The sequence below is a fragment of the Amaranthus tricolor genome, chromosome 11 (assembly GCF_026212465.1).
Source record: "Amaranthus tricolor cultivar Red isolate AtriRed21 chromosome 11, ASM2621246v1, whole genome shotgun sequence".
In the NCBI taxonomy this organism is placed as follows: domain Eukaryota; kingdom Viridiplantae; phylum Streptophyta; class Magnoliopsida; order Caryophyllales; family Amaranthaceae; genus Amaranthus; species Amaranthus tricolor.
The window spans coordinates 21,067,774-21,090,476 of NC_080057.1; the positions used below are offsets into that span (position 1 = coordinate 21,067,774).

Below are 22,703 nucleotides of genomic sequence, written 5' to 3' on the forward strand. Positions count from 1 at the left end.
TTTAATAAACAAGCCTGCCGACACAGTACACTAATCATGTCATCAAATTAATAATCATTTTTACCATTAATGCTTCAACATTAATTATTATATTAAATTTAATAATTACTTTATTGTATTTTTTTGAGTACAATTGGGATCAGATGATGAAAGGTTTAAGACACTCAAAACTAAGATGTTTAAAACAGATTCGATGAATTTGATATATACTCAATTTTGAAATCGAACTTGACTTCAAAATGAATTTAAAAGCTTAACCTGAAAACCAAACTCAAATCTTGGAGAAAGTGATGCATAATCTAACTTCAACAAAACCTATTTTTTTAAATCGTCATTGTAAAGATATTAACCCAACTTGAAACATTATATCAGATACCCGTTCGACACCAATTCTCATTAAATATAATAATAATAATTAAGTATAATTAATTACAATATTAGAGAGAAAATCAAAGGATGCACCAAATAAGCTAGCATGAATCAATTGATCCAATGCAGAAATATACAAATATGAGCAGTTTACGCATCTAAATTTGAAAGATGAACATCAGGATGATCACTCAAAATCTACACTGTTCTTAAATACAAGTTTATGTAGAATATTATACCCAGAAAATATAACAAACTCCAGTCTTTTCTTATGATGCAAAAGTAACAGAATTGACTGGAAATTTATATGGGTTTTCATCCCCCATAAACCTATTTCTCACCAATTCACAGCACTATAATTAAGTGATAAATTAAATGACACAGTAAATTCTATTAGGGAAAAAAAATTTGTAGCAAGAAATCATGATTCTGAAAGGAATTTTATTCTTCTGAATCATATGGGTTTTTACCCGTTAGCGCCTTTTCGATGATCTAAATACCGGAAATCTTATATCACGGAAATTAGATGGGTGTTTGATCATTTGGGTTCGACAATGGTTGTATGATTGTGTAATGTATTTTCAGCTCATTTGTTCGCCGATCAAATCTAAGCCCACCAGGAGGAATGTGACTCCTTGGAATAACAGGAAGTAGAAATGCACACCTTGTGCAGATAACAGACTTCTAAGAGCAGCAGTAAGTAGTAAAAAGGCTAAGGCAAGTTCCTTTTTGTAGATTTTGTTCATTTTCTTGTCTGGTTTAGGGGTTGCTTCTTGATGCTCTTTTAGTTTGGTTAGTTCCGAAAGGCCACTATCGGAAGCACCTCGTATGAGTTGGGTTTGATTCATTGCCTTTGTTTCTCGTTCTTCCATTGCTAATAGGTCGGTTTCTGATGCTCGGCCTGCTTTTTTGGTAACGATCCACTCGTATGAACTACCCAATTGGAATAACCCGGAAATCATTGCGTTGAATTTGGTTACCGACATTGTGTTCTCGAATAAAAGGTATGGAACGATGAAGGGGAATGACCCGGGTGAAGGAAGGATGTTTAGGAATGACATGAGAACGGGAATGTAACAGATAACCCATATTGGTAGCTCGGCTTCAGGGACAAACATGGTTAAGGGAAGTATGATACAGAACAATGTGAAGGAATAGAATGGAAGGATTAGTTTTCTTAAGAGGAAAAAGAGTAGGATGAGATTTGCTTTCTTCATCGATGATATCTGTAAAGATCAAGTGCAACACATAGATTAAACCAACATTTCTAGTGTCGATAATGCAATCGTAAATACAAAATTGTTACCTTAGAGCTTATGATAGCCGGAAGACATAAACGGAAGAGCTGCATTGGACCCGAATGCCATCGGTGTTGCTGTTTTCTGTATGCTTCATATGATTCCGGAAGTTCACAAAGAACCTGAAAACGACATCAGTTAGAAACGTAGGCTAATTGTAAATCTTCATCGATTTGATCTATTTAGTTGCTGGTTGATCTCACTGTTCGCAACCTTCCTATCTCTTTTGATAAGGGTACGGGCGTACGGGGCTATTAGAAGTGTTCAAAACATACCCGATGATCCAAAAAGGACCCGACTTTGTAACGAACCCGATTTGACTCGACTTCAAAAATGATTTACAATTATGCAAAATATTATGGACACAAAGCCCGATTTAAAACCAAACTAAAACACTTAACCCAAAATCAACCCGATGACCCGAATGAACACCTCTAGGCGGCTAGGCGCTATGGTCTACTGTCAATGAACCCTCTCCAAACCCTGATCATAGGGTCTAGATACATAAGGTATGATGACGATGATGGGTTCAGGCAATGTCGACTTACCCTAACATCGTTAAGGAAGATGAACTTCCATCCATTGAGATGAGCACGAACAGCAATATCCATATCCTCGACAGTAGTCCTTTCGAGCCAACCACCCGAATCCTCTAGAGCTTTGATTCTCCAAACACCCGCCGTTCCATTAAATCCAAAGAAGTTAAGGAACACTCCATTAACCTGTTGCTCCACCTCAAAGTGAAAGCAAAGGTTAATATTCTGAAGCCTAGTCAGCAAGTTTTCATCTCTGTTCACAAAAGACCACCTTGCCTGAACCAATCCAAGTTCTGGTTTATCCTGTTACAAACAATCAAATCCAGCATAAAACAACTCCTTTAGTTTTCACAGTCCAGTAATTTTTACAAGCGGTCCCACTTGCTGCAACCTCTTATCTTTTTCAATAAGAGTATGATCTGCTGTCACCCAACCCATCCCAAACTGTGATCATAGCTTTTATGAGCGGGATATACACACAGTCTGATAATTTCAGGGGTCAGCATCATCATCATCATACTCAGTGTATCCCGCTCACAGAAAACTACAATCAAGGTCTAGTGGGAAAAAAAAAGCGGCAACTCATACCCAGCTCGCTTTCAAGGGTAAGATCCAATAATTGATTGTAACAAAACAAACACAAACCTTAAAATGTGGTATGGTTTGCTGCAAAAAATCAGGGTTTGGTTGGAAATCAGCATCAAAGATAGCAACAAATTCATAATCTTTAACATAATCACAATTCATGGCTGATTTAAGATTCCCAGCTTTATAACCAGTCCTAACCAAGCGATGTCGGTAGATAATATTAATACCCTTTTGACTCCATTTAGTGACCTCATTCTTGATCAACCATTGGATGCTTTCATCATTTGAATCATCTAAAACTTGAATAAGAATTCTGTCTTTTGGCCAATCTAGTTGACAAACTGCTGAAATTGATTGTTCATATACCTATCAAAACAATTATTGGAAAATGTAAATCAATCATCACCCAATCATTCAATTTTTTAAGTTCTAATCTATGATCAAGCTAGATTCGATCCTGTCAAATAATAGATATCCCTTAGTTATGGGGGAAGCGGAAAAAAAGGACAGAAAAGACGGGATTACTATTATAATAAGGACAAATATGGGTTAACACCAATGTCACATAGTTTAATAATCTTCTTACGAATTGTAAATAAAAAAATGAATTATAGTCGATTTTGAGCTATTTTAGGTCATTTTGAGCGATTCAAAACGAATTAACTGACCAATCCTTTTACACTGATTAGCACCCTAATCAGACGGTTTGATTCTCAATACCTACAGAAAATACAAGCATTATTAATGATCAAGTGATTACCTCTTTCTCATTACACATTGGTATTTGAACAAGAACCATAGGATGATTAGAGCCAGGGTTTTCAGCATCATTGGACATGAAAGGTTCAGCTTCAAACTTAGGCTTAATCTTCTTGAATTTAATCCAAAAACAACCCAAACACAAAACCAATCTATCAAGAGATTGAATCATGAACAAGATCACACAGAAAGTGGATAGAGATTGGATCAAAGGGGCAATATACCCAGCTCGAAATTCGAGCCAACCAACATAAACCTCATGGAACCAGCCTTGAATCTCAACAGTTTGAGGGATATGAAGGGTGCTATTCTTAAAGTAATGCCAACCATTGAAATGGGCAAATACTTCAAATGCCAAAAATGCAAGAGCAGTAACTAGAAAACCCAGAATTATCCTATACAATAATTTCCCCTTACTAGATTTATCATTCTCCATTTTAACACCTTCACCTAGAAAAAGCCTCTTTTTAATGGTACTAAGTAATGACCAAAGACCATTCCCAAGCCAAGCAAGACAACCGGCTGCTCTATGAGCCCTAAGCATTAAAACCCATGTAAATTGTTTAGCATTTTTACCTCTATCTTTATCCATAGGCCTAAATGCAGAATCTGGGGAATCAATTTCAAGCAAAGAGTAATTCGGGTTCTCCATTTTTACTATTACTGGAGTTCCCTTTCTTTGTTCTTTTGCCCACCATTTACTCATATCTATACCAGGAACCATTTTTCCCCAATAATCTTACACAGAACAAAAACCTTATTTTCTTCAAACAACAAAATATTAGGGTTTCAATTCAACAATGAACAATCTCACAGCTTAAGGAGCTGATTTAGCCATGAATGTGCAAAAATCTTGCAATTGCAGAAAACCCAACTCAATTTGGAAGTATTCACAGATCCACAACAAACAGGGAAAAGCACACTATAATTAATTTATAAAAACAAAAAGAAAAAACCCAATTCAATTTGTTATAATTTTATGAAATTCCACACCAAATGCAGCAAAAACAGGCTGAAAAAAGCCAATAGGAAGAGAGAGAAAGTAAAGAAGAGAGAGAAAGACAAAGAGAAAGAGCAAGAGAGAGATTCTAAGGGTTGCTTGCTACTCCCAAAAGCTTCAAGAAGGGACGGGACTATAAGAGAGAAGGCTATGCCCCCAACATGGAAATTACCAAAACAGGGAGAAAGTTCTTTGAAGCACTGTTTTTTTCTAGAGTATTTAGTGGGGTAATTATACTAATTAGTGAGTGACTTTCTAAAAATAAAATGAAAATTTCCCACTTAAAATTTTCCAATTTTTATTACTAATTTACAACATTTATCTAACCATTGAAGGCAAGAGAGGGAAATTTAGAAGCTTTTGATTCTGTAAATGGTGAAGAAAACAGCAAAAAAAGATGATAACAATAAATTGTGTGCTACAATATATATAAATATACTACTGGTAACACTTCTATAATGCATGTGGCAAAGTACAAAAAAGCCATGTAAGTAGAGAATTTGTGGGTTTCTGGAATTTGAGCTTTATACATTAAAGTAAAAAATTAGATTAAAATAAAAAAAATGATAATAAATAAAAGGGACGAAGTGAGTATGGACTATATTTGGTAGTTTTTTCGCCAAAATGAAATAGTTTAGAATAGGTAATTAGTTTTTGGCTTCTGGGTTGATTGAAAGTTTTTTAAAAAAGTTTTATTTTTTAAACCAACCGAATAACTAGTAATTAGGTGAAATTGAAAATTTAAATTTTTTTTATAAATTTAAACCAACCGAACAACTAGTAGCTAAGCCAACATGTAACTTTTGGCTTTATAATTTGATTTTTTCTAATAAATAGTCAACAATAAATAATTAATATTATCAAATATTTTGAATAGTAGCTAGCTTATACAGTTGGTTGAGAGATCAACAGAAAAGCAAAACCACTAGCTAATCGAATGATTCAACTAAATCAGCTAACAATCAACTGTCACATTCTAAAATTTTATGTTTTACAAATTCAATAAAAAAATATGTAAAATTTACTCCCTACCTTATTTGAAATTACTAACAAAAGTGATATATGTTAAGAAAAAAAGTCGCTATCAGTATAAATCTGAAAAGTTGAAATAGTAATACAAAATTTTACTTACATGATTTGATGGGAAAGAGTTGTGTAAATTGGTTAAAGTATGAATAATAATATGAATTGCAGTAAAAAAAAAAAGATAATTAATTATCCAAAAAAAAGTGAGTAGTGAAGGACAAAAAGAGGGTAGATTTTTGAGGATTTGGAAGACAGGAGGGATAATATTGATACCAACTGGGCCTTTCCCTTGAATTTGTCCAAATTTTGGGTGTCTTTTTCACATGTTTGCATGTGTACACAGACTGTATATATACATCATACATGCTTAATTATTAATACTTCTACTATGTATAGTGTATTATGCTCAATTAGGAAAAATATGTTGGAAATCGTATTTTAAAAATTATGATTTGGAAATCATATTTTTTTAAAATAATATCTATGCTTAAATGGGAAAATAGTGAGCTGAATATATATGATTTTATGAATATTATAATGAATTATGTTGAAAATGGAAATTATGTTGAAAATGATACTATTTACATATTGTAAATTTGTAGATGATACAAAATATAAGATAAAATAAGAAACGATTTTTCTAATCTATATATTAGTACTACATATGATAAAATAAAAAATAATTTTTCTAACTTATGTATGAGATGCATAGATTTAGACAATTTTATTACAATATCTATTTTAGATGATATATTTCCTTAAATTTCATTTAAAATAATTTGGTCGTCTAAAATATTATTACATTCCTATTACAATAATATTTGGTAATTGGTAAATAACTTTTTTTAATGTAACAGGTAAATATTATTACATTTATCAATTAGAATAAAATAGTATTTAAAATTTCATTTGGAATATTATCTAAAATATTATTACATTTACTTATTTTAGAAAATATATTCGATTAAATTAAAATAATTATCAATTTTATTATCTAAACCTATATGCACAAGGTGCATAGGTTAGAAAAATAAAATAATTTAATAAGAAATTATGTTAAAGTATATTGTAGAAGTGATTAATTAGTGATGAAATGTTTATTCTTTATTCTAAGAAAAAAGTGCATGTACCCATGTATACAAGATTATAAACTTATTTCAAGTTGTCACTGAAAATCAATTATGATCCTAGTTTAGAATTTGTATATCCATAAAATAAGTGTGATCTTATACCATTCTTTGATTGCAATGGTTTTAGGTAAATTTCATCTAATCTGATATTGATATAAATTTTTAATAAATTAACATAAAAAAGATTCACTCGCAGTTCAAAACAAAAAAATAAATAAATAAATAAATAAAGAGTAGGTCAGTCAAATCAAACCAAATTGACTATTTCACTTGTTTCATAATTTGTAAATTTTTAATGTCACTTTATTAAAGTTCACTATGCTTATATTTATTTTTTACATTTTAAATGAAAGGAAAAATTGTCTACAATAATCTATTTATTGTCTATTTGCTGTGAATAATCTCTACTATTGAATATTTATAAATAATTCAGCCTTAGTATATTATTTGTTGACACCACTCCTTTCCACATTTTAACCGGCTATTATAGGTATCCACTAGCAAAGAAGATTAGGGTAAGACCAACGAAAAAGGATAAAAGGGAAGAAGAAGTGAGTATAACGGCTAGTAGGTATCTACAGTAAATGGTTAAAATATGAAAAGGAGTGCTGCCAGCAAATAATATACAAAGGTTGAATTATTTAGAAATAAACAATAGTAGAGATTATTCACAGCAAATGGACAATAGGGGGGATTATTTTATATAATTTTTCCTAAATTAAGATACTTATAAAGTTTTGAAAGTTGTATATATTATTGATCCATTTTTATACGGAAAAGACTGGCAAAAATCATAAGTAGTTATTTTAATTATGATGAGAAAAAAAATCGATTAATCATGCCTAATTTAAGCATTTCTTAATTAGTGCAAATAGTAACAAATTAATTAATATCGTCTACTAAAAAATCTACTAAATATAAAGGTAATATTGATTTTAACATAACAATTAATGATCTTAAAAATACTATTTGGGAAAACATTTTAGTAAAAAAATTGGTATATTTTTTTCATTGATAATTTTTTTATAGTGAAATATACCGAAAATAATGATGATAATAATTTATCATATTCTTTTATACAATTAAAATTAAAATTTTACTTGGTTGTGCATAGGCATGGTCATGGACATCACACACCACTATAGCGTATAATTTTTGCTTAATTATTGCATAATATTTTCTTCAAATTAAATGCTTACTTATATTGCTAATTGCATTATATAGCTTTATTAATGTGTATAACAAGAAATGAGGTACTATTTTCAAGTCTGCAGCTAACTTTAAACCATTTACAAAGCACATTTTTTGCGATTTGACCAATTAACAAGCTAAAATCAAACTTAACTATAAATTGGCCGAAAAATTATTTGTCATACGAAACCATAATCGGTGAAAGCATTTTACTCCCTCTTCTTAGGAGAAAACAGCTCTTTTTTTGGATTATTTCACTCAATTTACATTATTTCTTATTTTGGTATTAGGGTTCGATTGAATTGAGTGTAAATATTTAAGGGGCGAATAAAAGTAAAAGCAGGAAAAAAATTAATTAGATAGATGATTAAAGAATTTTAATTGTTAGAGAGGTGAAAAAGTTGGTTTGAATGTAATGAGAAATCAACAAAATTTCCTTATTTTAGGGTGTTAATTTTACCTTAAGGGAAGGTGGGGAAAATAATTCCTTCTATATGAGGGAAATCATCTTTCTTTTTTATTATTCTTCTTACTTCACTATCATTTAATCACTTTTACTATTACTTTATTTGGATCTCTAATTACCTTTAATCAGTTATTTTGACTTTTTTTACCCTTTTAAATATTTACTCTCAATGTAAGTGTTAAACATACTTAGGTCTTTTTAAATATTTTCAGCAATGTTTTTAGACATGTATTATTAGATTTATATATAGTCTATCTCTTGTATTTCATTTTAACACACAATATACAAAAATAAGAAAGGGAATATACAAAATCTAAGTTTTTCCCTTCCTTTCTCTTTCTCTCCTTCTCTGATATTATCTTCTTCTTCATGAACATTGCATAATCAAATCAACATGGTATCAGATGTTAAGGTTCAAATTGAATACCTAGATCATTTTTCCATTCATTCATCTCGTCTCTACTTGTTTCAATTTACTTCATTGATTTAGGTATTTCATTTTCTTTTCTTTTTTCTTGATTCTTCGCTTAACCTAATCAAGTTTCTGGTCTTCTCTTTGTTTCTTGTCTGATTTTATTGATTCAATCGGTCTTCCGCCATGACAAATCAAGATTCTAGTTTAAGCTTTCTTGATCCTTCCGATCCCCTATTTCTTCATCCCGCTGATCATCCTGGTTTATTATTGGTATCAAAACCTTTTGATGGTTCGAATTTTGGCTCATGGAAGAAATCCATGTCGATCGCCTTGTCCGCAAAGAACAAATTGCTATTCATCAGCCCGAATTCCCAGCCTAATCCCACTGATCTAAAGTATCATCAATGGAAAAGATGCAGTGATATGGTTACTTCCTGGATTTTGAATGTCTTATCTCACGACATCGCTGATAGTGTTCTTTATTCGAATTCCGCTCACGACATCTGGAAAGATCTTGACGATCGCTATGGCCAAGCCACTGGTGCCAAACTATTTCAATTAGAGAAAGATATTCGTTTATCAGGCCAAGGTACAAATGATATCGCTGGATACTTTACTAAATTGAAGAAAAATTGGGATGAGTTATCCACTTTATCTTCTCTGCCCATTTGTTCTTGTGGTGCTGCACAAGCCTTGCAAAAATTTAATGAAGATCAACGCCTTATTCAATTTCTTATGGGACTCAACAGTGATTACAACCATATCAGAGGTAATATTTTAATGATGCAACCCTTGCCTTCCATAAGTCAGGCTTATGCCCTATTATCTCAAGAAGAGAAGCAAAGAGAAGTTCATGCCTCATCACATTTTATCACTGAATCAGCATCCATGAATGCAACAAATCATATTCAGGTTCATCCACAATTCCAACAACATAATCAAAGTCAGAAGCAAAAATTTGATGGCAAAAAGTTCATCTGCACTCACTGTAAGAAACCAGGGCATCCTGCAAGTAAATGCTACAGATTTGTTGGTTTCCCTAAGGATTTTAGGTTTACTAAAAACAAGAAATTCTCTGGTAATGTTGTGTATCAACAAGTCAATGATGTTCCTCCATCTGCAGAGACCTTCATCAACACCTGCACTTCTTGTAACAATGACAATGGTAATCAGAACACTTCTCCAGATTTCCAATCCTGGAACTCCAACAATCATCCGCAAAATATATCTCAACCTCAGTTCCATCAACTAATGTCTATGATGAGTAATCTACAAACAAATAGTAAACCTAATACTTTACCTGGTGATAATAATACTCTTTCTTATTCTAGAGGAAACAATGGTCAGGCATTCACAGCTGCTAATTTTTCTGGTATCACTGCATTTTCTTTTCATTCTTTCTCTGGTAATTGTACTTCTTATAATGGTTGGTCAGCTGCTGATTATACTTGGATTATTGATACTGGTGCTAGTGATCATATGTGCCACAATGACAATTTGTTCATCCACACACACAGTCTTCCTCACGCATATCATGTTACTTTGCCAAATGGTCATGTTGTTCATGTGCATAAAGTAGGTTCTGTTCACATTCATTCTGATCTCATTCTGCATAACGTGCTCCATGTTCCTCAATTTAAGTACAACTTGCTTTCAATAGGCAAATTATGCAAGCAGTCCTCTTCTTATGCCCTTTTCACTAATTCTAAATGCTATTTTCAGGGCCCCTTAATGAAGAGGCCTCTGGAACTTGGTGAAATCCACTCTGGGCTGTATCTCCTACAACATTTTCCCACTTCTCATACTCCTAAAGAAGCCAAATCTACTGCATCTCATCCACACAAGCATTACAGAGACTCTACTCAGCTTAACACATCTTGTGATCTAGTAGATTATTTTTCACAAAATAAATGTATTCCTAATTTCTATTAACTAGATAATACAAACAAAAATATTGATGATTCTGTCTCTTCTTTTTCTATAAATAAAGCTTTGTGTAATTCTGTTAAATGTAATGAAAATGGTCTTATTTGGCACCAAAGATTGGGTCACTTGCCCTTATACAAACTCCAACAGCTTTCTTGTTTTCCTAATAATTCTATTGATACTATTAAATGCTGCAATGTTTGTCCAAAAGCTAGACAACACAGGCTACCTTTTCCTCTCAGTCATACTCAATCTTCCCATCTTTTTGAACTTGTTCATATTGATGTTTGGGGTCCTTATCACACAGCTACTCATGGAGGATATCACTATTTTCTCACCATAGTCGAGGATTTTAGTAGAGCTACTTGGACTCACCTCCTCAAAACCAAAAGTAATGCTTTTCCTCTTCTTCAGACTTTCACTGAAATGATCTTTACTCAATTCAATGCCAAAATCAAAATTTTCCGATCTGACAATGCCCTTGAACTAGGGTCCAGCAGAGCTGCCACACAATTTTTTCAGTCTAAGGGCATTATTCATCAAATAAGTACTCGAGATACTCCTCAACAAAATGGCATAGTTGAGAGAAAACATCGTCACTTGCTTGAAACAGCTAGAGCCCTTTTCATTCAATCCAAGTTACCTATCATTTTTTGGGGTGATTGCATTCTCACAGCTACTTATCTAATAAACAGGTATCCTATGCAACTCCTCCACAATAAATCCCCTTTTGAAATCCTCTTTGGTCATCCTCCATCCTATTCCCACCTACGTATTTTTGGTTGTTTATGTTATGTCTCCACTCTTAGACAAGGACGTGACAAATTTCAACCACGTGCTTCCCCTTGCATTTTCCTTAGTTATCCTTTGGGAAAGAAAGCCTATAAATTGTATAACCTAGACACTCAAAAGATACAGATATCCAGGGATGTTGTTTTTCATGAATCGCTTTTTCCTTCTCTCAAACACATAAATTCTTACCTTCCTCATGCTTCTGACACATTTTTTGATTTTCCTTATTTTTCATCTCAGTCTATTGAATCTGTCCCTCTACATTCTCCTCTCAGTAATCTGTCCTCTCAGTCTGTTTCTCCTTCTACATCTACTTCTTCACCCACTGATCACACTACACATACTCAAGGTCATGTCCTAAGAAGATCTGCTAGAACAACTCACCACCCTCTCTATTTGAATGATTATGTTTGCAGTCATGCTATGTTGCATTCTCCACATTCTTCTATTGTTTGCATCAATGATTGTCATCACACATTAACATCATCTTTTTCTATTCCAAATCATATATGCTGCTTAACTGACTCAACTATATATAAGAATTTGCCTCTTTCTGATACTGAGTCACATGAACCTTCAACATATGAAGAGGCTGCTGCCATACCTGCTTGGCAAGTTGCTATGCAACAAGAGTTATCTGCTCTTGAAGCCAATGATACTTGGGTAGAGGCTGCATTACCTAAGGGTAAAAAGCCTATTTCATGCAAATGGGTTTACAAAATAAAAAAACATGCTGATGGAACTGTAGAGCGATACAAAAGCAGATTGGTTATCAAAGGATGTACTCAAAAAGCTGGAATAGATTACACTGAAACTTTTTCTCCAGTTGTAAAAATGACCACCATACGAAGCCTTATTGCTACTGCGGTAAAAATGAATTGGACAATGCATCAATTAGATGTAAATAATGCATTCTTACATGGAGATTTACATGAAGATATCTACATGAAACCTCCTCCTGGATTCCTCCTTTCTGATCCCACAAAAGTTTTGAAATTAAGAAAATCCTTGTATGATCTCAAGCAAGCTTCAAGACAATGGCATGCAAAGCTTTCTACAGCATTAAAATCAAGAGGATATATTCAATCAAAGAATGATTACTCTCTCTTTTATAAAGCAATGGGCAAGCACATCATATTTGTAGCAGTATACGTGGATGATATTTTACTCACTGGCAATCATTTGGAAGAAATGCACAATCTCAAAGCATTTCTGCATTCCACTTTCAAAATTAAGGATTTGGGTAATTTACATTTTTTTCTTGGCATTGAAATATTGAATGTTTCTAATGGTGTGATTATGACACAGAGGACATTTGCAGCTGAATTATTAAAGGAATTTGATCATTTCAAAGCAACTCCTGCACATTGCCCTTTGGAAACTAAAATCCAATTGAGATCAGACACTGGCAAGCCAATCCCAGATCCTAGTTTATACAGAAAACTGATTGGTAAGTTGAATTACTTAACTAATACTAGACTTGATCTAACATATGCTGTTCAATTCTTAAGTCAGTTTTTACAAGATCCTCGAGAACCCCACTGGCAAGCTGCTCTGCATACTTTAAGATACTTGAGTAAAGATTATAGCAAAGGCATCTTCTTCAATACCTCTGCTGACTTGCAACTTGAAGCTTACTGTGATTCAGATTGGGCCTCTTGTCCCAATACCAGAAGGTCAGTTAGTGGATACTTTATCCTTCTAGGTGGTAGTCCCATTTCTTGGAAAAGTAAGAAGCAAAATACAGTTTCCTTAAGCTCCGCAGAGGCTGAATATAGATCAATGCGCAGAGTTACGGCTGAACTCGCATGGCTTACCAGGTTATTACATGAGTTCACCATTCCTAATATTGTTCCTGTGCCCCTGAAGTGTGATAGCCAAGCTGCTATCTACATTGCCCGCAACCCTGTCTATCACGAGCGCACTAAACATATTGATCTTGATTGTCATTTTGTACGGGAAAAATTGCAAGATGGTCTAATCAGTTTGTCATATGTTCCCACAAAACACCAGTTAGCTGATGTCTTCACCAAAAGTCTTCCTGGACCTGATCATCAACTTCTGCTCTCCAAGTTGGGGATGTCATCACCCTCCAACTTGCGGGGGGTGTTAAACATACTTAGGTCTTTTTAAATATTTTCAGCAATGTTTTTAGACATGTATTATTAGATTTATATATAGTCTATCTCTTGTATTTCATTTTAACACACAATATACAAAAATAAGAAAGGGGATATACAAAATCTAAGTTTTTCCCTTCCTTTCTCTTTCTCTCCTTCTCTGATATTATCTTCTTCTTCATGAACATTGCATAATCAAATCAACACTAAGCAAATTCTTAGTCTTACTTTTTTAAATTTCCTTTACAAAATTATTCAGTATCTTCATCTTACCCTCATTTTTACCATCTATTTATTTTTTATTATATTCTCCATGTAGAATTTAATTTTAGGATCTTTCTACTCTTTCTATTTAGGATCTTTCTAAACATACTTTGGAAAATCATATCAAGTTTAATTAATTTTCAGCCTATATTTGCTTTGTTCCTCTTATTTAATATCATTTTATTTTGCATAACTTTTATTTTTGAAAATAAATTATTATTGAATTCTAATTTTGTTTTAATACCATTCACACAATTTCATCTTTCTATTTTTTAATTTAAATATTTTTTTTCCATAAAAACAATTGATGCTTATTAACAGGACAAAGAAGGAGAGAACTATGTCAAAGTCTAAAAAACACTTTAGATTATTAATCAGAAAACAACTTTTATTCACTTACCAAACTCTTGAAATCCATTGCTTGTTCACAAATGTACGTCATCTTGATTCGTGACTCACGACACTCGTTTTCTTTAAAAATTTCTTGATGTCTAGTGTTAACTTTTTGACTATATTATATGGTAAAGAAGATACAACTAAGATTAGTCAAGATAATAACAATTATAATAATATACAAATTGGGTTTATTAAGAAAATTGCCTAAATAATTTCATTGTTTTCAGATATAACAATTCTATTTTTCATTAACCATAAAAAATACGAATTTTGGGAAAGTTTGCCGATGACATCCAAACGAGTAAAGTAATCTACTACGTAGTTAATTGTAATAAAAAAATAAAAAAATAAAAAACAAAAAAACCTTAACCCCCATCCATTGGTGCATTGTTCTGGTGAAACCAACCCATCACAACCACGGCTCGTTTATTGCTGCCACCAATCACCATCATTTTCTCTTCCTCTTCATAATGAATCTCACAATAAGATCACTTCATCGTCATCACTTTAACAAGTTTTAGATTGTTCGTTGACTCTACCTGGAAGGGAGATTTTCGACGGGGATGGTTGTTAAAGGGAGTGCGCGTGAGACTATCTTGGAATGGGGATGTTAGGTTAGGGTGCCTGAGGTCCATATTAGGGGGTTGTTGGGTTGGGGCCATGGTGGTGGAAGGGATTGTTGCTGCCTACTAGAGATGGTAGCGTTTTAAGGGTTGTTTAATTCTATCTTTTTATTTTTTTATCCATATTTAACTTTTTCAACCAATTCGGCAATTGATCTTTTGAGAAGACTGATGGAAAAGTATAGGAAGCGTAAGAAGTAATTGCTTATGGTGTTGATCGACATGGAGAAAGCATATGATAGCATACCACAAAGAATTGTTTGGGATAACCTCAAGAATAGAGTCTAAATGTACTTCACAAAGGTACATTGAGGCAATACAGGACATGTATAACAGAGTTTCGACTAACATTCATACACCAGTGAGTATAACAGAGTCTTTCCCAACTAAAGTGGGACTGCATCAAGGATCAACATTAAGTCATTTCATTTTTACGGTCATTATACAGGAAATATCTAAATTGATTTGGGACACCGTACAATAGGGTATGCTTTTCGCTCACAATATCGTTCTGGTCGCAGAAACTAAGGAGGAGGCTAATAGTAAATTAGAAGAGTGGAGGGAAATCTTAGAGGGTAGAGGGTTGTGCATAAGCTGTATGAAGACAAAATATTTGCGATGCAACTTTTGTGGACAGAACCGTAGGTGAGCCAGAGGTGACCATAGGGGGAGAAGTTGTTGCATGTACATCAAACTCAGATATTTAGGATTGGTAATTCAGAGTAATGAGGAGATCGGTGGAGATGTTACTCATCGTATATAAGCGGGTTGGCTTAAGTGGCGAGAAGCAACGTTGTGCTTTGTGATAAAAAGTTTCCTAGTAAATTAAAAGGTAAATTCTACTGTGTTGCAATTAGGTCGGCTTTGTTGTTTGGGACAGAATGTTGGCCCGTAAAGAAGGTTTTCGAATACAGGATGAAAGTTTCAGAAATGCGTATGCTGAGGTGGATGTGTGGTCACACAATGATGGATAGTTAGAAACCAGGATATTAAGGAGAAGTTAGAGGTTGGACCTCTCTCTGCAAAGATGCGTGAGAATAAGTTGAGATGGTTTGGGCATGTGCATAGAAAGACTTATGACGCCCCAGTGAGAAGGATCAAAAGTATCATAGTGGAGGGTAAGAGAAGTCAAGAAAGACCTAGGAGAACGTGAGAAGAACAAACTAAAGGTGATTTGCATGAATTACATCTCTCTAAGGATCTGACCAGGGATAGAGTTAGTTGGCGGCGTTTTATTCACGTCTTAGGTTACTGCCTATGTCTCACTTACCTACCGTTGTTATTGTTCCTTGCCTTTTACATATCGCTCTTTTATTGGGTTTTACCTTATTACCTTCTTTTTTTACTTTTAGTTTTATTTTTATTTTTTTTAGGTATTTTATTTTTATTTGTTAATTATTGTTAATGGTAAATGTGTATTGTAAGTTGCAGGCTTCATGGTAGTTGCAAGTTTCATCCGTATTGAAGATCTTTCTTGAGCCGAGGGATTCTTTGACCGCATTCTCTTATATGGGTATGAGTTGCCGTTTTTCTTCTCTCCCCGGATCCTGATCATAGTTTTTCTATGAGTTGGGTACACTAGGTATGATGATGGTGATGAACTTTTTCAAAATAACCTAGTATTGAGATTATCGGTAACCCTAGTTCACTCATAGCAAACACCCTTTAAAGTTCGAATTATTCTTGATTAATCAAAAGCTTGAATTATTGTAGGATAATTAGGAAAATGTAAGGTTATTCTAGACAATTTTTCTTTTTGATTATGAAATATTAAGCTTTAATGTATTTAAACAAAAGTTTCCATAGAGATTATATTAGAGTTCAAATGAAAATCCCAGTTGCATTAAAAAAAGATATGTACAGACAATAAGATAAGTAGATAACGGACAAATATATGTCCAAACTTTTGATAAAGTAGCGACAGACTAGAGACAGAACTAATATACGCTGCTTTTTTTAAAAGAAAAAAATTAGCTACGGACTGGCCACGAAATTTGGTACTTCGTTAAATTAACTACGGTTTGGCTACGAAATTAGTCCGTAGCTAAATTAGCGACTAACCAACTTATGTTTTGGGTCCATACCTCAATTAGCTGGGGATTAAATCCCTTCGTCGGTTCATAGCTAAAATGTTATTCCCTTTTTACAAGCAACAACATTAATTCCATTGCTAGTTCGCCGCAATTTGCAACAAACCACTTTAATTTCCTGTATATGGCTTTCAAAACACGAAAACCCCTCTATTCTCATCATCTTCTTCGATGAATTCTTTGGTTTGGAAGTAAATAAATTTTCTTTTCGTTCTTTTAGGAATTAATGGAGAATTTGATTATTAAGCTACTGATGTGAAGTAGGGTGGTAGTTATGTTATCATCGCTTCATCACCTCCGGCTACTATGTCTTTCTTAGTGATAATTTGTCATGGTCATTTAAACGACAAAGCAATCTTAGCTTATATCGTTGTAGTACTGAGGCAGAATATGATATCACAGTATTGTTAATGTCGTTCTTGAATCTTGTTGGTTACGAAACTTGTTATTTAAACTCTATTGTCCGGCCAAAATAACAACTTTATATTATTTTGACAATATTAACGCTATTTATTTATCAAGCAACTCGACTCATCATTAATGAACAAAGCACATTTGAATAGATATCCACTTTATCCGTGGAAAATATGTGCATGAGGTCAAGTAAGACGTCTTCACGTTCTCGACCGGTCAGTATCAAATTACAGATATTTTAACAAAACGGAAACAAGTTATTTTTTTATTTGTGGTTTGTAAATCTTGTTATTCTCTCATTATTCAAGTCTCCATAATTAGACTTGTAATAACATAACATTATATATTGAATGAAAAACTCAAGATATCAAACATTCAAGAGAAAAAATTTCTTATAGTGGACCAAAATCTGAATCACACCACGTCAAAATATGTATCAGCTTATTATAATGCCATAAATTATGAGCTATAGTGGTAGCATCAACTGTGCGTTGTCCGCTACTTCTAGGGCTTTTAAAGAGCCATTTCTTTGATCACTTGAACATCAAAGTATGTCTAATGGCAAAAAAAAAAAAATCAAAAGAGGTGCTATATAACAAAAAATGTAACAACAAAAAATAATGTCTTTGCAAATGAAAGAAAACTTGACATACGTGACAATATGGTCATGGTCAACAGCCAGCAGTTTTCCGCATATACGTGGCAATATATATCATGATAATTTTCGCTATATCATGAGAAAAAGTATGTTGTGAATGTGCTACGGAAATAATGAAGAAACAAACACAAACAAATGCAAAGAAAAAACACCAAAAACATAGCGCATCAATAAAGAAGCAAAAAACACGAGATATATGAGGTATCTAAGCATACCTCCCCGTCAAAACAAGTATCTTATCATTAATATACTAAAGAATATATTAATGAATCACCTTACAAGTTTCAAGAACAACCTCTCAAAGCAAAGACCTCACCTTTAATGGTGGTCTCTCACAAACTCACTAATACAATGAAGAACTCTCTTGGAATAAACCCTAGTGCTTCTAGTGTATTAGCTTCACTCACATAACCTTAATGATGCTCTACGAATCCTTATATAGTCATACAACATATTAGAGAACCTAGGACAAATAGCTTAAAGCCCACAAAGTTTCCCGCATAAAACAGAAACTTGTCAGTGAGTGGTCCTGTATCCCGCTCGACCCGAGCTATAGTGCTCGACCAGTCGAGCAAGCTCCCTAGACAACTGACCAAAACTAGACAATCCGCTCGATCGAGCCACACATGCTAGAACGGTCGAGCAGCCTTCAACAGTGCCCCCTGGCCTTCGTGAGTGTCGCTGCCATGCTGAGCAATATTTTCCTCTACTCATCCCTTGATCAATCCTCTTTAAGTCATCCTCATGTAACACTTGATCAAGGGACCCAAACCTAAGTACCTCATTTGCCATGACACAACCTACACTACTCTCAAGTGTGCAAGACATAGCATGAGCAACGAGGTGCTCAAAGTCATCATCAATATTGTGGGAATTGGCTCTTGATTCAACAATCTCCTTCTCAAGACCAATTCCCTTACCATTATCAAATGTCACCTTCTTGGGTGACTTGCAACCATCATCAATGTGGCCTAGGCAACCACCATCAACTTGCAACATATACGAGTTGCTCTCACTCCTTCTCCCTCTTATGAGCACCATACTCCCCGTAATGACATTCAACAACCCACCACTAGCTTTGAAGGTACATCCCTTGGACTCCAACCTACCAAGTGATATGAGGTTCCTCTCAAGCTTTGGAACATACCTCACACCACCTAGCCTTCTCTTGACACCATCATGTGTCACAATCACAACCTCACCAATACCTTCCACCTTCACCCTTTCATCATTAAGCAAAGTGACAAGGCCTCCATCAACATAGCTAAGCTTAGCAAACTTCTCTTTCTCACAACATATATGAAATGAGCAACCGGAGTCAATCACCCATTCCTTACTACGAGTAACTCCCCCATCAATAAGAAGCGCACCATTATAGTCATCATCCACAAAGCCTAGAGCAGCACTCCTGCTACTTTCACCATCTCTTCTTCCAACCTTTAAGTCTTTAATCTTCTTAAGGTCTTCCTTCATCTCCTTGCACATCATTTGAATGTGCCCCTTCTTCTTACAACAGTAACACTCATTGTTACTATAGTCATTTCTCCATTGAGACTTCCCCCTTGCTTGATAACCCTTTTCTTTTGCTCTCCCCCTTGAATCCTCACCAAATAGTGCCTCACTACTCCCGTTCTTGTCTTCCCCATCATGTCTCTCCATAAACCTATCATTCTCCCTCAACACCGCCAATACTTGATCGAGAATGATAGATTCCCTCCCAAGGAGCAACGTTTGAACTATATTCTTTTAGCTCTTAGGAAATGAAGCCAAGAGTAGTAGGGCTTTCTCCTCATCGGAAATCTTCTCATCGGCATTCAACAATTGGCACGCCAATTGATTGAATGTATTGATATGATCTTGCATACTTGTATCATCCTCCTTCATGAGTTGATACAACTCCCATCGCAAGCATAACTTGTTGGTAAGAGACTTAGAAGCATACACCGCTTGAAGTTTCTCCAACAACACACAGGGATCGGTCTCCATCAAGTGATTGTACTTGATTTCGGGTACAACGGCAAGCCTAATGGTGCTCACCGCCTTCTTCTTCATGGCCACCCACTTTCCTTCATCCATTGTTGTGGGCTTGCTCTTCTCAAGAGCATTATCAATACCTTTTGCACCAACAAGTCTTCTACTTTGCTCCTCTACACCAAAAAATTCATTTTTCCATCAAACAACGGAATATGAAACTTTGCACCATCACCCATCTTGTTTCTCCACCAAAGACCCTAACTTTCACCCACCAAACAACCCACAAATCACACCAAAAGCTCTTATACCAATTGTTGTGAATGAGCTATGCCAATGATGAAGAAACAAATACAAACAAATGCAAAGAAAAAACACCAAAAACAGAGCACAACAATGGAGAAGCAAAAAACACAAGATATATGAGGTATCTAAGCATACCTCCCCCTCAAAACAAGTATCTTATCTTTAATATACTAAAGAATACATTAATAACTCACCTTACAAGTTTCAAGAACAACCTCTCAAAGCAAAGTCCTCACCTTTAATGGTGGTCTCTCACAAACTCACTAATACAATGAAGAACTCTCTTGGAATAAACCCTAGTTGCTTTTAGTGTATTAGCTTCACTCACATAACCTGAATGATGCTCTAAGACTCCTTATATAGTCATACAACATATTAGAGAACCTTAGGAGAAATGGCTTAAAGCCCACAAAGTTTCCCGCATAAAACAGAAACCCGTCAGTGAGTGGTCCTGTATCCCGCTCGACCCGAGCTATAGTGCTCGACCAGTCAAGCAAGCTCCCTGGACCTACTGACCAAAATTGGACAATCCGCTCGATCAAGCCACACATGCTCGACTGGTCGAGCAGCCTTCAACAGTGCCCCCTGGCCTTTGTGAGTTTCGCTGCCATGCTGAGCAATCTTTTCCTCTACTCATCCCTTGATCAATCCTCTTCAAGTCATCCTCATGTGACACTTGATCAAGAGACCCAAACCTAAGTACCTCTTTTGCCATGACACAACCTACACTACTCTCAAGTGTGCAAGACATAGCCTGAGCAACGAGGTGCTCAAAGTCATCATCAATATTGTGGGAATTGGCTCTTGATTCAACAAAGTAAAATAGGATACAGAAGTTTACAAATTTAATAAATCTAAAATATTTAGAGATTTAGAATATATTAGAGAAATTTGCTTCATTGAATTTTATGAAAATTTTTTGGATCTTATTTACTGTTTTGAATTTTGCTTGAAAAAATAAGACAAAGTTATAATATTAAAAATCTTGCCTTAAATATGTTGGAAAGCATGTAACATAGATTTACACTACTTAATCTTCTCATTTCCTCAGTTTAGCATGTAATAAAAAAAAACTTTATTACATGAAGTAATTATTATTTAGGATGTAGTTATACTACTTAATCTGGTTGAGATTTGATTCATAATTAAAATGAAGTAATTATTATTTAGGATGTAGTTATTTTAGCAAGTTATTAGAAATATGAAAGTTAGTGGGATTATGTTGACCTATTAAATTAGTTGCTAGAATTATAGGAGTTACAGAGATCATGTGGCTCTATTACATATCTAGAGTTAGTTTTTTTTTAAGGAAATTTTTTTTATGACTTTATAAGCCTATAAATAAATTATTTTTCTACTTAATAAATTTAGTTTAAATTTTTAACTTTATCACTCCACTATATTTACATTCTTTAATTTTGTATAATATGACAATAAACTTTTTGTATACACTGTAGAGCTAATACTAATTATTGAAGTTATAGTGTATGTATACGAAGTAATCAAATGTAGAACATACTCATACATTTAACGTTGAAGTATAGCAGGTAGTCCACGAGCAATGGGGATCTTGCAAGAAAGTGGACCCACTAATACATATGTTGGATATTTGACCCGCCAACGAAGCTAGTTCTTAAGAATACAGACCACGAAATCAAACCACTGAAATAGACCATACTGTAACAACTATAGTGTTCTTATTTTATACATATACTATAAATACATGTATAAAATCATAATAGTATATTAGTTTAGAATATTTTTATATTTTTAACCATTAGATCAGATATATGAAATATGTAAAAAAAATTCATAAGATACATATAATATGTGGAATATAAGTATATAACACCAGTCCCCCCCAATCTTACAAATTGTAATTTTTGTAATCTTAAATTATATTGTAAAATATAATTATCGTATTAAGATTGTATTGTAAAAGATTTGGCTTTGTTATGCTTGGAAATTTACCTGAGAGTTTAAGACCACCGTAAAGTCATCCGCTAAGAAAAACAACAATTATCGTAAGATTAAACTTTTGGTTTTATAATTTTTTGACATTGTATTAAAAGTTAATTAATGTAATAAAAGATCGTCATACAGCTTCAAATCTTTTACACTTCTATTTTCATGTAAATTTTTAACATCAAGTAAGATGATAGTCTATATTGCATTAATACTTTTAAGTTAATAGTTAATAGACGACTCTCGTGTGATGAATCATAATAAAGTTCGCGTGATGAAGCATAATAAAGTATATGTAGAAGCTCATGATATGTACATTTTTTTTAGCATCGACATATATAAACATATGATATTAAAAAAAAAAGGCCAAAAATATTATGCAGTAAAAACACTCAATTTT

At 33.8% G+C, this 22,703-nt stretch overlaps 2 protein-coding genes across 2 annotated transcripts; both read right to left on the reverse strand.

The window, feature by feature from the left end:
- Positions 1-532: 532 nt before the first annotated feature.
- Positions 533-4,950, reverse strand: LOC130827177 (probable xyloglucan glycosyltransferase 5). Its single transcript, XM_057692829.1, has 5 exons — positions 3,552-4,950; positions 2,849-3,157; positions 2,216-2,506; positions 1,676-1,789; positions 533-1,595 (listed from the first exon to the last, which is right to left on the reverse strand). Exons 1-5 carry the CDS (start codon positions 4,272-4,274, stop codon positions 951-953), a joined length of 2,082 nt encoding a protein of 693 aa, XP_057548812.1. The 5' UTR covers positions 4,275-4,950; the 3' UTR covers positions 533-950.
- Positions 4,951-18,577: 13,627 nt separating this feature from the next.
- Positions 18,578-19,720, reverse strand: LOC130826654 (uncharacterized). Its single transcript, XM_057692224.1, has one exon. The coding sequence runs from the start codon at positions 19,718-19,720 to the stop codon at positions 18,578-18,580; it is 1,143 nt and encodes a 380-aa protein (XP_057548207.1).
- Between the last annotated feature and the right edge of the window lie 2,983 nt (positions 19,721-22,703).